At 35.5% G+C, this 14,877-nt stretch overlaps 1 protein-coding gene across 1 annotated transcript; it reads left to right on the top strand.

Moving 5' to 3' along the window:
• The first annotated feature begins 574 nt into the window (after positions 1–574).
• On the top strand, positions 575–14,856 carry kif11 (kinesin family member 11). Its single transcript, XM_056477481.1, has 23 exons — positions 575–690; positions 908–1,030; positions 2,417–2,549; positions 2,641–2,738; positions 2,988–3,066; positions 3,364–3,549; positions 4,761–4,885; positions 4,985–5,075; positions 5,162–5,404; positions 6,045–6,140; positions 6,256–6,344; positions 7,217–7,304; positions 7,392–7,580; positions 7,674–7,881; positions 7,986–8,158; positions 9,727–9,852; positions 9,937–10,095; positions 10,647–10,786; positions 10,953–11,232; positions 12,912–13,134; positions 13,721–13,884; positions 14,002–14,112; positions 14,265–14,856. The coding sequence occupies exons 2-23, from the start codon at positions 960–962 to the stop codon at positions 14,373–14,375; spliced, it is 3,183 nt and encodes a 1,060-aa protein (XP_056333456.1). The 5' UTR covers positions 575–690; positions 908–959; the 3' UTR covers positions 14,376–14,856.
• Positions 14,857–14,877: the final 21 nt, after the last annotated feature.

The raw sequence follows: 14,877 nt of genomic DNA, 5'->3' as shown, positions 1-14,877 counted from the left end.
TTGTTTGTTGAAAGTGGATCACAGTTGTTGTGTTTTTTTTTACTGTTTGAGTGGGTGGCATTAAACTGAGAAAAGATTTTAGATCATATTTTAACAATGACAAAGGCGAAAATCAATGGATAGTACAACACTATTTTACCATTATTAATACTCTCAATACAAAACTCAGTCAAATGGAATACAAAACTAAGAGAAAAATAATTATTGGATAACTACAAATAAATTAACAATTGAATTGGTATGCGATTCGTTTTATTTCCGACTTGTTTTATGATCAAATAAAATTCTACATAATCGTGTACGCGCTATTAAACATATATGTTAATTATGTGAAAAGATTATAAAACACGTTCATCACGCAGTACTGTTTGGTGCTTTATTTAAGTACCATCACAATCCAATGTTATTTGGTACCATTTAAAAAGAACACTGCACTTTCCCGAGATGCATCAGCGGCTCCAGTTCTGCTTCCTTTAGACCAATCAGAAAGCTGGTGAGAAAACCCTGTTCTCTGATTGGCTTAAAGCTGCGGATGCGCAATTTTCAAAGTCCGCTAACTGCAGTGCTAGAGGACTCCTCGTCAGAGCTTACGGCAAGTAGAGCGTATTCAGATAAACTGCGTTACTGGAGGGATTTTAAAACTATTTTGCCATTTCGTTTGATCTGCTTTTAAAAAAGACCAGCTAAACGGTAAGTACATTTGTTACTCTTGCTATCATTAGCTTGCTGTTTTCGTAGTTTATTTTGTTTAGGCGCCATTTAAACTTGACAAAGTCAACAACGTAACTAACTGTTGTTTGTAAGTCAATGCAATGTTCTGTATTTATGCACGTAACTTATATATTTCTATGGTTTAGTAGTTAAAATCATGATCATTTGCGAATTAAACCCAGTTTTTGTTTCGAAGGTTACATTTAAAGGGCATTTCAGATCTGGAGCCCAGAAGACGCTCCTTCAACATGGCATCACAAGTACCAGCAGCCAAGAAAGATGAGAAGGGCAGAAACATACAAGTGGTTGTACGATGCAGGTGAATATAAATGTTTTATGTCTATATGGTTCTTATTTTTCAGCAATACGAAGCATGTTTTCTTTTGGACGTGGTTTGTGTGTTTGTTTTTATAGTTCAACCTCAGAACCGTTGTAACTTAGTGAATTCGACGTACGAGTAATAGACTTTATGTACATAAGGGTAGTCATCATTACGGGGGTAAAGTTGGTTTTATATTTGCACATTTTGACTTTCTCCTTAATATAAATTCAGAAAAGTATTCTTTGCAACTTCTAATATTGAAATCATATTAGCAACCACCCACTATTAAAGTACGACTTTTGTCACAGTTCATTACTAGTGCTAATGTTGTTTTATTGTCATACTTGCATGTGATTTCAGACTGAATGTTCAAAGTAGCGTGGTAAACAATATAGGGACCATGTCACAAGCTGTCACTGAACAAATGTATGAATATATAACTTTCTCAAAGTCATCTTTAACTATCTTGTAACTCGTCCTAAATATTTACAGAAGGCACAACACTAATGTTGTCAGACATGACAGGAATCATTTGTTGACATGTTGAACGATTATATTGGAGGATATGTCTGTGTACATTCTTGTATGTATATACTGGGTCGGATAGTTAAGACCGCACAGAGGATTGTTGCAACTAAACTACCCGAACTTGAAATCGTTTATGCAAGTCATCTGCACAAAAGAGCTAGCAACATTAGCAGGGCCCAACCCATCCAGGGTGCAAACTTTTTGTGCCCCTTTCATTAGGTAAAAGCTACAGAACAATTAGGACATGCACAAATAGGCTGAGGAACAGCTTCTTTCCCAGAGATGTAGCCTGTATTTCCCCTGTAACACTAACATGCACCTTTTGAAACTGATTATAACAAAGTCAGCTGTTGATGCACTAAACACTTTAAACCAGGACTGTTATTATATTATTTACCGTTTAATGCACTTTTTATGTATGTATGCATTTCTTATTGCTGCCGGTCTCTGCCAGGTCTGAGCTGCCAAACAAAGTTTGTTCTATTATTATTACAATAAGTTTCTTTCTTAACTTTCATGATTGCAATACAGGTTGATTAGTGTCAAGTTTGAAAGTATTATTAAAAAAAACGTATTTCATAAATTTTAGTGTTTGCCTAAACAATGATTTCATATTTTGTTATGTTTTACTTTTAATACTCTTAAGAAAGTTTTTGTTACATAAATACTGACCTTTATACAGGTCAGCAGGTTTTAAATCCCACAATATAATTTATTTATTTTACCATAAAATGTATTTTTTATTCATTTTAAAGCAAATCCAAAAATGTAAATTCAGTTTGTAAGTTTCTATTCGTAAGTTCAAAATGAACATTTTTGCCTTCACCAATCTCATGTCTGATGTCCCATTCGCAGACCCTTTAACACAGTGGAGCGTAAATCTGGCTCTCACACGGTTGTTGAGTGTGACCAGAACCGAAAAGAGGTGATGATGCGTACTGGAGGTGCCACGGACAAAGCAGCAAGAAAAACATACACTTTTGATATGGTGAGTGATTACCCTTTTATTATTGTTATTATTATTTTTTTTATATTAATGGTGTCCTGTGCAGTGATACTCATTAAATGTCTCTTTTTAGGTTTTTGGCCCTTCTGCCAAACAAATTGAAGTTTATAGGAGTGTGGTTTGCCCCATATTAGATGAAGTTATCATGGGCTATAACTGCACAATCTTTGCGTGAGTGTCTTTCTTTAAATGTCAAATTCTTCAACTGACCTGTACATATTTGTATGTAATCATTTTTATATAATTTTTTTTTTTCAATTCCAGAAATTCCTAAATTTTAATTAATTTAATAAAGAATAACAAATGTAACTATTTAGTCATGTTTTGTTTTGTTTTTCCATGAAAATACTGTAATCGTAGTACCTGTAATCGAGTTGGAAGTACATCCTCTACATTTATGTTTTTCCTTTTTGGTTAAAGATATGGGCAAACTGGAACAGGCAAAACCTTCACAATGGAAGGTGACCGATCACCTAATGAGGAGTTTACTTGGGAAGAGGTAAGTTTTGCACACAAGCAGTCTAAATAGCAACCCAATTCTTTTTTTTTTTTTTTTTTTTTTTTTCTTGTCCCATTTTGAATCCTTCTGAATAAATAAAATGCTGCTTTTACTTTCATATCTTTTAAGGTCTCAATATAGTTTACATCTGTTAGGTGTTTTAAATAAGATTGATTTATTTTCAAAAAAATCTAATCTATTGAAGTTTTGCTCTTAGGCCACAATTTTAGAACTAATATTCTTTGTTCATATTCATGTTTTGTTTTCTCATTTTCTGTTTCACCCTTTCTCTGTCAGGACCCTCTGGCTGGAATCATTCCCAGAACTCTTCATCAGATCTTTGAAAAACTGTCCAATAATGGCACAGAGTTCTCAGTGAAGGTGTCTCTGCTGGAAATTTATAACGAGGAACTGTTTGACCTGCTCAGCCCTGCTCCTGATGTCACAGAGAGACTACAGCTCTTTGATGATCCCAGAAATAAAGTATGCTTTTTGGTTTCTTTAAAAACAACTTCAAGTCCTTTATATACTCAAAGTTTATTTACAAAGCATCTAACAATAGCAACATGAATGTTTACTCAACCCCTTCAATTCGGCATTGTAATCAAGCAATTTTATCTTTTATTTGTATACAGGGTTCCCACGCTTCTTGAAAGTAATTGAATTTTTGACATATCGATTCAAGGCCCGGAAAGTACTTCAACAAACATATGTCCTCAAAAGTGCTCGGTTTAAGTTTGAAATCAAATTATTTTATGGTTTTATTTCAACAGTTTTACGCCATTTTCAAAAACAAGAACAGAACAAGAAGGAATGGAGAAATCCTTAAATTAAAAATCTGACAAATAATGCACAATTTATCAATATTTTAGAAACCGCATTTGAATATTATTAAATTCAACAAAATTAAAGTTCTTTAAACATGACTGTTTAAAATGGTAAACGTTTTTGAAAATGAACAAGTATTAAGTACAGGTATAAGTGAAACATTTAAGTTACATGCTATGATATGAATTACAAAGGCACTTGGTTAAACATTTAATGGTGCTTTAAAAAGTCCTTCAATCTTCTGTTCATGAAAATGTGGAAACTCTGTGTATAAAACCTCATATTGACCTAATTCTGCAATGTGGAAGTAAGCTCTTTTCTGTAATTTAGTTTTAAAACATCTGATTCATTTGCCTATGGGGAAATTACAAGGATTGTGACTGAAAATGCATACAATTTTAATGAATATAGTAAGAAAATACAAGTTTGCAACATCAAGCTGCATAATGGGCTGTTTGTACGCCTAATAATTAATGGAAATGAATGAAACTAAGTCTGAAGCCAATACAATTTTGATGACTGCAACCATAGCTCAAAAGCAGATGGTGTTAAGTATAGTAAATAATGCCTGTGTTGGTTTTATTTAAAAGTATACTTTTATTTATACTATTAAGAAGTGTTTTATCGTTAATGGTATTACTCTTGAATGCCCAACCCAAAAAAGAAATCAAGTGAAAGTGGAGTTTTAGAATGCCGCTAACGATTATATAACTGTAGTGGACCAATGGTAGTGCAAACCTATTTACCAGCTGAAGCAATCTTTGCTGGAGTCCCACAGTTTGTTGTTTTGATATTTGCTTAAATCAGTATATTGGGGTATTTTAATACCATCATCTAATCTTTTGTTCATTCTGTTGTTCTATCAGAGGGGTGTGACTATTAAAGGTCTGGAGGAGATCACAGTACACAATAAGAATGAGGTGTATCAGATTCTGGAGAGAGGTGCAGCCAAGAGGAAGACTGCCTCCACACTCATGAATGCCTATTCAAGGTAATAACTGGCTTCTTGTATCCCGGTTTAAAAGGATTCATGACTAAGGAAAGTGTGCAATGGATTATAATACTCATTTTCCCCTTTTTATTCTGTCAGTCGATCCCACTCTGTGTTTTCTGTGACTATTCACATGAAAGAAATCACACTGGATGGAGAAGAGCTAGTTAAGATTGGTAAACTCAACTTGGTAAGGCGACTGTTTTGAGTCAATGGGCTTTTCAGTTACAAATGGGTTTTATTTGTGTTTATGTAACATTCTCTGTTTCTGTTCAGGTGGATCTTGCAGGTAGTGAGAACATAGGGCGATCTGGTGCTGTGGATAAGCGTGCACGTGAAGCTGGCAACATCAACCAGTCTCTGCTAACTCTGGGTCGTGTAATCAAGGCTTTGGTGGAGAGAGGGCCTCACGTGCCCTACAGAGAGTCTAAGCTCACCCGCATACTGCAGGACTCACTAGGAGGACGCACCAAAACCTCTATCATCGCCACTGTGTCTCCTGCCTCCATCAATCTGGAGGTATGGCTTGTGCTTGTTGACTTTGTACTAGGGCTGCGCAATATATCATTTCAGCATTGATATCGCAATGGGTGAATCTGCAATAGTCTCATCGCAGTATCTGTAATGTAGAGACAGGATTATAGTTGATCAGACATGGTGTAATTTAATATTTTAACCTTAGTGTGAAAGCTTATAATTTGGATATTGTTAAGCCCTGTGAATAAGAATTTAAAGCAATTGTAGGACATGTAGGAGATGAAAAAGATTAAACATTTGTAGCTTAAAGATTAAGGGTACAGTATATAAATATTTACACAATGAAAACAAATAGTGTCAATTTACATGTTATTTAATTTCTGTTCCTGAATAATGACTCCCCAGAAAATCATACATTGTTTAATTCATTTGTATGTTTGCTCTGTTGTATTTAACTTTTAGTTGTCATATATTTTTTTATTACATTTTATACAGGTATGCTTAAATCATTTCAATCAAACGAAAATTATGTATACTTTACAAATGAATTTGTATTCATGTTGCTATTATTTTTTTGGTGCACTTTTTTTTTTTATTTATTTTTTATTTTTTTTTTTTTTTAAATCATATCTGTCTATAAATAATTTATTCTTAACAATGTTAATTTGCAATTTAATTGCAGGAAACTCTGAGCACTTTGGACTATGCTAACAGAGCTAAGAGCATCATGAATAAGCCTGAGGTCAACCAAAAGCTTACCAAGAGAACTCTCATCAAGGCAGGTTTTTTTTATATCTGTTTGTACTTTTTCATGAGACTTGATCATTTTCTCAGTTTTTTTGTTCATGCAGCATCAGCATTGACTCCCATTAATGTAAAATAATATGTTGCAGGAATACACAGAGGAGATTGAGAGATTGAAGAGAGATTTGGCTGCCACCCGTGACAAACATGGAGTGTACCTTTCTGTTGATAACTATGAGTAAGTTCAAAATGCAAATTCTTTATGGTTTAAAATAGTGACATTGGTAGGATGCTTAATTTTTTGAACACATTTTGAGCTCACCAAGACTGCTCTATATAAAAAAAATTATAATATCCTGGGATCCTGATTTAATTTTTTTTTATTTTTCTATAAACCTTTTTAAAAGTGAATGTACACCAGAATAAATGTAAATTATTACTGATTATGGACTTGCATTTTTAAAGTGCTTTTAAGTTAAGTAAAATTTGTTTACTTGGAGCTGTGCACATTCTCCTATCAAGTTTGTTTATATAGCAGTTATAATTGTAATTCAACTGTAAGTTGCTTTGGACAAAAGCTTCTGCTAAATATAGCAACTTTTGCATGGGAAGTGGCATTCATATTGCTGCCCCTGTTTTGTGCATAACCACATTTATAAGTGAGACCCCTTTAGTGTATTAGCATTTGCCAAGTTTGATTTAAAGCTCAAGCAGGACACCTTTGTTACTGTTATTCATTTTAATTTCTACTATCCAAACTTTGGTGGGCATCAATCAAGCAGAACAAGACTGCAGTACTGGGTTTCTGTTTTGTTCCACATTAACTTTGGTTTGTGTTGTATTCCATTCAAATGGAACCAAAAACATCCGAATACCAGACATTGTCACAAAATGAGGCCCTTAAAAGGACCGTGATTAAGCGTGTATGGTTTTTCTCCTCATAGTTGTAATGTTGAAAAACTGAAGAAAAAAACCTTTGTGATTTTTAGCATTGAGAATGATCATGCTAACCAGAACTAAATGTAGTTCACAAATGTTAATCCTCCCCTTTATTTTCGTTTGATTCAGTTTAGTGAGTAGTTTATTTTAACCTTTTTTGGCCCTTTGCAGGACTTTGAATGGTAAAATTGTGTCTCAGGAAGAGCAGATTACAGAGTACACTGAGCGGATTGCTGCAATGGAGGAGGAGCTCAAAAAGGTGCGTATCTTTTAAATCCCTTGTACTTCTGCTTTTCTTTTGGCAGCTTCTGAGTGAGTGATGTATATTTTGTGCTTGTGTTGCCAGATTATGGACCTGTTCACCGATAATAAGCAGAAATTGGAACAGTGCACAGAGGACCTGCAGGACAAAAACCAGAGACTGGAGGAGACTCACAAGGACCTAACAGAGACCAGGCACCGCCTTAATCAAGAGGAATTCATCAGTGCACAGCTTCAAACCAATGAGTGTCAACTCTATAACACTGCTGACCAGGTCTGTGACGCTTGAAGGAATCAGAGTGCATGTCTGGACCAATAATCTATACTATCCTAACTTTTTTTTTTTTTTCCCTATCGTTCTATCCAGCTGTTGAGCACTGCTGAGGCCAGCACTCAGGATGTTGGTGGTCTCCATGCTAAGCTACAAAGGAAGAAAGATGTGGAGCTTCATAACGGGAAGGTCCAGGAAAGCTTCACCCAGTGCATGGAGAACTGCTACAACAGCATGCAGACCTCACTGCAGGATCAGAGCCACAAACATGCTGCTATGATTGACTATTACCGCTCTTCTGTGGGTAAGATATGTCATGACCTTTTATCTCACTGTGTAATCTCTTGTTTTGGGGTGTTTCTAATGTCTTTCAGAAAGAAATGAAAGTAAGTTTAAATGTCCCTGCAGGTGAGCTGCTGAACATGAATGGCAATGTGTTTAAGGAGACTTTGGGTGCTGTGTGCGAGTCTTACAGCAGTATTAAAGGAGCTGTGGGAGAAGGTGTGGAGCAGTGTAAGGAACAAGTGTTAAATCAGGAGAAACTCTCTCAGGATGCTCAGAACAGCATCCTGGAAATACTGGTAAGAACAGGGGCCTGTTTCAGTAAGAAGGTTCAACCCACTTAGTTTAAACTTGATTTACAGAGGGATTAAAAACTGAGTTTCCAGTTTCAGAATAGCTGATCTGAGTTGGGTCAATCAACTTGGAGTAGAATCACCATGGAAACATCTGAAAAAAAGAGATCAGCATTTTTTTTTCTCCAGCTGAACTTGATGTGCTCATGCAAAGTTATAGCAAATATGACAGTACATTTAAAAAAAAGCAACACCACTGCATCAGTGAGACAGAGACAGTTAGTGTGGGAAAACAGCTGCTCAAGTTAATGCGCAAATTTACATTTTAAAGTATTTAAGTATAGTAACAACAGTAATGTATTGTGTGACATTTAACTTTTTCACTTGGAAAAAGTGGGAAATTGGTCTTAATTTTGAAGTTATTTTTTAGATGTTATTGCATTAAATTACATAGAATAGGCTACTGCATAGTTTCTATAACAAATTTGACAAGGAATGCATATAACCTTAACTCAATGTTCAGTGGAAATGTGTAATTTAGGGTTCCCACTTTTACACAAGTTGATCAGTTTAAGATGATTTCTAAAGTTGAGTTAATCATTTTAACAGTGCACTTGTGTGTCTGCCTTTATTGATCAAGTGGTAGAGGTTGATATGACATTTAGAATGCAAGCAGTACTAAAAATAGTTTTTAGAACAAGTAATAATCCCATTAATCTAGTTACAGAAGATATCCCTATTGAAAGTCAGTGAAGTTAAGCTAATTATTTATTAAAAATGGACAAGGCATTCTCGTGACTTTGTTCTTTGTGTGACTGAAATGCAGGCAATAGATATGTTTACATCCAAAAATGTAAATTAAATTTGTGCAAAACTGGAATATCGCATGAAAGACATGTGAATAAAGCAGCGTTTCCATCCAACGAGTCAAAGCGAACAAAATCGACACATCCTGATTAACTGGCACCAAATTTCAACAGTAAAAACAGAATTTACTGCAGTAGAAGAAGCAGATTATTTAAATTCTTGTCAGGTTTTTAATGTTGCTGTGAAGGCTGTTTTTGTTTTTATGACTCTGAGGCCACCATTGTCTGAATTTTCAATGGCCCCTATCTGCCTGGTTTGTTTTTAAAAACTTAATATAATAAAGGATTCTAGTTTCTGTAAAATGAAAAATAACTAAAATTTACCATAGCCATTTTTCTCCAACTGTTAGTTTGCTGCAAGTATAAAAAGTGTCAGGAAGAAGCTAAATATAAATACGACCCTGCCATCTGTTCAGTTATATTTAAAATGTCACAGGACTGAAAGTTCTGTTTCCATTTTACTCTATTAAAGGGGTAGTTCACCCTAAAATGAAACTTGTCATTTACTCGCCCTTCACATATAAGCACTCAGGTTTGTTACTACTTGAAGAAGAGTAAAAAGTAAACCCATTTTTATTTTTGCATAAAAACTAAATTTAGTTGTCCAAAAATAAACACTATAGTCAGAGAGATGGTGTTTAATTCTAGGCATTCTTTCAATATTGACCAATGGCCATAACACTATTTACCTTCCTTTTTTTTCTCCAGGATGAACACAAACGGCACCTAGAGGAGGTTCTGGTTGCCCAGGCGGTGCCAGGTATCAGGTCTGTCATGTCCATGAATGATAATCTGAAGCAAACCCTTCACCGATACCACACCTTGGCTGAGCAGGTTTGTGTGAAGAAATTGATTTCCATGCTCGTATGCCAATTAATTACTTATGCTTTTGTCATCAAATTAAAATGTGTCTTACAGATGCAGAGTCTAAAAGCAGACATGATGTCATTTTTTGATGCGTACACTGAATCACTGGCCAGTATGCGAGAGTGCGCTTTGCAGGGTTTTAACTCACTGCGTGCCGAACATGACAAACTCAAACAACAAATCAGCCAAGCTGGAAACAGCCATAAAGCGGTAGGTCTACTTTATTTATTTATTTATTTATTTATTTATTATTATTATTTTTTGCTAGCTTACATTTTGTTATTCTTAAGGTGAACAAGTAATCCACAAAAAAAAAAAAAAATCAATCCAGTTGCTTATTTGGGGTGGCGGTCCTTGTCTAATGATGTCAATTTGACTGGATCAGTCACACTATTCCTTACCACTCTCCTTTTACCGTTAGTTTGCTACAAGCAAATGATGCGCAAAAATAAAGCCCCGTCCCCTACTCATTATTCTGTTTCAGTTGGAAGTACATCAACATTTTGAAATAAGTCTCAGCATCTTCCGTTTGACTTAACAAACCAATCACATTTCTGTTCAGTTGAATTGCTCAGCTGTTCACAAGCTCTCTGAGGGTTGTAAATGTAACCATAAGGAGGCTGGGGTTTGAAAAGTGGCTCAGCAGTCACTTTCCAAACTAAACCAAGAAAATGGATTTAAACTAGAGCGAATGATTTGTCTAAATCATTATTGACTATTAACAAATTCTAAAAGGGAGTAAACTTTTCTCTTTTGTTCAGCGTGTGGCCGAGCTGGTTCAGTGTTTGCAGAACCAAATGAATCTGCTGGCGGTGGACACTCAGAATGACTTTGAGAGTCTTTCACAAGCAGCATCTGCCCAGATTCCTCCACTAGAAACATTACAGAGCTCCATACAGAGGTGAGAAGACATCCACAACACCTACAGTTGAAGTCAGAATTATTAGCCTCTATCTATCTCGATCGGCGGAAAGATTAACATATTTCTAAATATAAGTTTTAATACCTTATTTCTAATAACTGATTCCCTGTAACAAAACCCTAATAAAGCTGTACTTTTATTGTAGTAAATGCACCGTGGCTGAGGAGCAAGCCGTGTCTGTTCGCGCTTGTCTGGGTTCCTCTGTTCATGGAGTTATTTTGGAGATGAATAGTGTGACTGAGGAGGGAGAGAGGGCGCTGGAGGAGTGTGCTGGTTATTGTGGACACCTGCAGACATCTCTGGACTCGCTGGCTGAGTCGGGACTCAAGTGGTGTGATGAAGCTAAAGGCTTGACTGAGTGTAAAGCCCAAGAGCAACTCAAACTCATCAGACAGACAGACACTGCTGTGCAAGACCTGCTGAAGGTTAGTTTGTGCAGAATTTGTGCTTCTTTCAAGATGCATTTTGGGTAATTGGATTAAATGTTCAAATGAAGTGTGTGTACATTTTGTATTTACCTAATTATGGGACGTGCCATGCTTCCCCAAATTTCCCAAATTGCTTTTTCTTATATTCAAGGAAAATCAAGGCCCTTAAAAATTATTAAAAGTCTTCATCACGTTTTTAGGCGGTCTTAAATTTTGTTCAAGCATTGTCCAAAGTGTTTCACTCCAAAAACCATAAATATTTTTATTTTCCTCGATCTACACGATCTGTTCGGGCCAGGGCGCGTCCGGCCAAGCTCCTCCGTTCGCGTGATGTCACATAATTTTGCAACAAACGTGGGAAGGTGATGTGACGCTCTCCACATGTAGTGAAACCATAGAGCTAAACAGATGGCAAAATGAGACTTAAGTTTGCAAAATACTGTTTTGAGAAAGGCGAATTTTAACATTGGCTGAAGCCTGTCGCTGAAAACAACCACGCATTTTATTTTTTCAAGCTTTTTGTTTCTTCCGAGCTTCTTTGAGTTCTGTTGTATGGTTGTGCTCGATTTATTTAACTTCAACTGTTTATTAACAACTCTTAAGTTAAAGGTTTAATATTCTGAGAAGGTCTTTAAAAAGACTTAAATATTGAAAATTACCTTTTAGGATTTCTGCATGACATGGTAGAAGAAACCAATATGGTTTAATTATCTTCCTCACTATAACATTTGTAAATTCTCCATGTATTTTTAGACCAAATGTGGTGAGGACACTGACCTAGACAGGCTGTTGTGCAGTTTAGTTTAACTTGGTTTAAGCTTATCAAAGAAAAAATATAATTTTATTTATTTTTTTAGATGTTAGTATCAGTATTTGTTTTTAGCTATAAGCTAGTGTGCCCCAAAACGGTGACAATTCGCATTTAGAAGATATAAATTTGACTGCTTGTTACTTCTGCTCAAATGTATCAACTGTTTTATTAAAGTCAACCCATATTACATCAAATCATAACCAATCAAATGCTCTCTAGTATCTGACATGCCCCGCCCACTTCAAGACGCTTCTCATTTGCAGTTGAGCTCAACCACTCTAACTGGCAGATCGATGATAAAACAAAACTCTGAGCTACATTATATTCCACCCTCTTCTTGTGTTTCGGTTAAGATTATGTCAAACATTAACTAAAAATACATATTTCAAAGTGCTTCACAGGACCTTTGGGTATTATTGGATTTTATTTATTTATTTTTTATTTTTTTAAAGGGCAATTAAATAAAATAATAAATTCTTGGTGATAATAAAAATGTAGTTTTTAGCCCTGTATAAATCTAAAATTTGATTCAAAATGGTCTTAAAAAGGTTATAAGTCTTGAATTTGACTTGATGAAACCCTTTAACTGTGCTTTAATCCTTTTCATTATATTGTTATTGTTACTATGCGAGTCTGATTCTATTGTTCAAGAATAGTAAGACGCTTGTCTTGGTCAGGTTTTTTTTTTTTGTGCCAAATTGATAGAAATAGGGTCATAAAACTGCATTTTCCTCTTTGAGATCTTTCAGAAGTATTTGTTTTGCAAATAATAAAGGATTATTTATGTCGTAGGATAAACCTGGTTAATTCTGATATTTTTGCCAATGCTATATCTTTATTTTATTTGTTTGTGTGTGCCACGCAGTCTGTGGAAGAAAAGGGTGAGAAAGCCGTTCAGGACTGTGAGACCCGATTGGGTCAAATGCAGCAGGAAATGGAAGCAACCCTGGGTCGTGTGGAAATGCAGACCAGCAAAGATGAAGCTACCTTGCAGGAGCACAGAGAGACCCTGTCCTCCATCAACACTCAGGCACTGGACACTGTGCACAACTTTATCAGCTCAGAGCTACGGCAGGATTTACCAACAGGTATAATAAAATATATGCAGAAACAGACACTCTTTGATTGCGAACCATTAAGGCAAGGATGTCAAACTCAATTGCTGGAGGGCAAGAGTTTAGTTCCAACCCTAATTAAACACCGCTGATCAAACTAATTAAGTCTTTCAGTCTTGTTTGAAACCTACAGGTAAGTGTGTTGAAGCAGGGCTGGAACTAAACTGTGCAGAGCTGCAGCCCTCCAGGAATTGAGTTTGACATCCCTACATTAAGGGCACAAGGTTCACCCAAAAGCCAAAATTTCACCCTTCAATTGTTTAAAACCTATTTGACTTCATTTCAAATATCTCCTTTTCTGTTTAAATGAAAGAAAGCAAGCTGAATCGCTAACCATCTACTTCCATAATATTTGTTTTTCCTACTATGGAAGTCACTGGTAACAGTTTTTTTTTTTTTTTTTTTTTTTTTAAGCTTTCTTTAAAATATCATCCAGTGTGAATCGATATTGAGTACACTTTCATTTTGGGTGAACTATCCTATTAAATCTACCTCGTCTCGGTAGCAACTCTGGAGCAAGTGATCTGCTCTTCAGTAATCTGATGTTTATCTTTTGAAGGAACGACCCCTCAGCGCAAAGAGTACACATACCCACGTGTGCTGAGCAAGCCAAGGAGTAGAGAAGAGCTGGAAGAGGAGTTCAGATCTCAGCAAGAGCAGCTTCAGTCTGAACTCAAACCATGTGAGATCGTCATGGAGGCGGAGGAGAAACCTCTTGACCAGGTAACATAGGAGATGATCTAATGAGTGGAAATCCTTTCAATCTTTGATTTAAAGTATTTTCAAATATATAGCATTTTTATGTTATTTGGACTGGTTTAACCTCGATTCTGTCTTTAGGACTCTCTGGAGGATGAAGTCAGTGTTTCTAGTGATGGAAACAACACTGAACAGTCGTGCTCTGATGAGAACCTGATGTGTTATGAGAATGGAAGGATTCCCTTCTTCAAGGTAAGTCGAGAATATCTTTTTAAATGAGAATTTATCATATTAGTGAGTTGTTGTTTATTATTATTTTATTTATTTTTTGACCACACTTTTCTAGTGCTGTCAGGTAATTAATACACTTATTCATTGATTTTTTTGTGCTTTTGTTTAACCAGAAGAAAAGCAAGAAGGAAAATGGCAGTAAATCACTGAACCGTTCAAAGGTGGAGAATGACAGCATGTTAACGCCACCCCGCTCTAAACTTCCACTCAGATGTCAGAATTAACCTAAATTATGTTGCCGATTTTACTCCCTTTGTGTATTAATCTTCCAAGTCCCTCTGTCTTAAACGTTGCTTTTTTTATCCATGTTTGTCTTTTTAAAACTTCAATTAGCAATGTATTTATGTTTCATGTCTGTCCACACAAGTCAGTTCAATAATAAGTGTTATAACTTCAGGGTGATTTCGTACTGTTACTTTTCCTGTTTCACTAGCATTTAGGCTCGTTTGTATTTGTTCAAGGTTTTGTATGTTTAATTAAAGACTAAAAATAAATGGTCTACTCCATCTCTCAAGTAATAAAATATTTTTAAAGTATGTTTCAGTTTTGAAATGTTTGTATAAAGTTTTCTATTACACTTTTAATTAAATACAGTTGGTGATTGTAACACTGGTGCTCTTTGCGTTTTCCTCAATTTTTAATTAAAAACAGTTGTTTGCTGGATGACATTTGTATTTGTGCGCATAATAAAGAAGTTAAATGAAATTGAATTGCTGTAGACTTATT

Source organism: Danio aesculapii, chromosome 17 (genome assembly GCF_903798145.1).
Source record: "Danio aesculapii chromosome 17, fDanAes4.1, whole genome shotgun sequence".
NCBI classification, from domain to species: domain Eukaryota; kingdom Metazoa; phylum Chordata; class Actinopteri; order Cypriniformes; family Danionidae; genus Danio; species Danio aesculapii.
Note: the sequence above shows the minus strand (reverse complement) of the source record. Positions and strands in the feature narration are given on the sequence as shown.

Coding starts and splice junctions, on each gene's coding strand:
- kif11 (XM_056477481.1), top strand. CDS start 960: ATGGCATCACAAGTACCAGCAGCCAAGAAAGATGAGAAGGGCAGAAAC. Junction 2,739..2,987: donor TATAACTGCACAATCTTTGC/GTGAGTGTCTTT, acceptor TTTTGGTTAAAG/ATATGGGCAAACTGGAACAG. Junction 3,067..3,363: donor AGGAGTTTACTTGGGAAGAG/GTAAGTTTTGCA, acceptor TTTCTCTGTCAG/GACCCTCTGGCTGGAATCAT.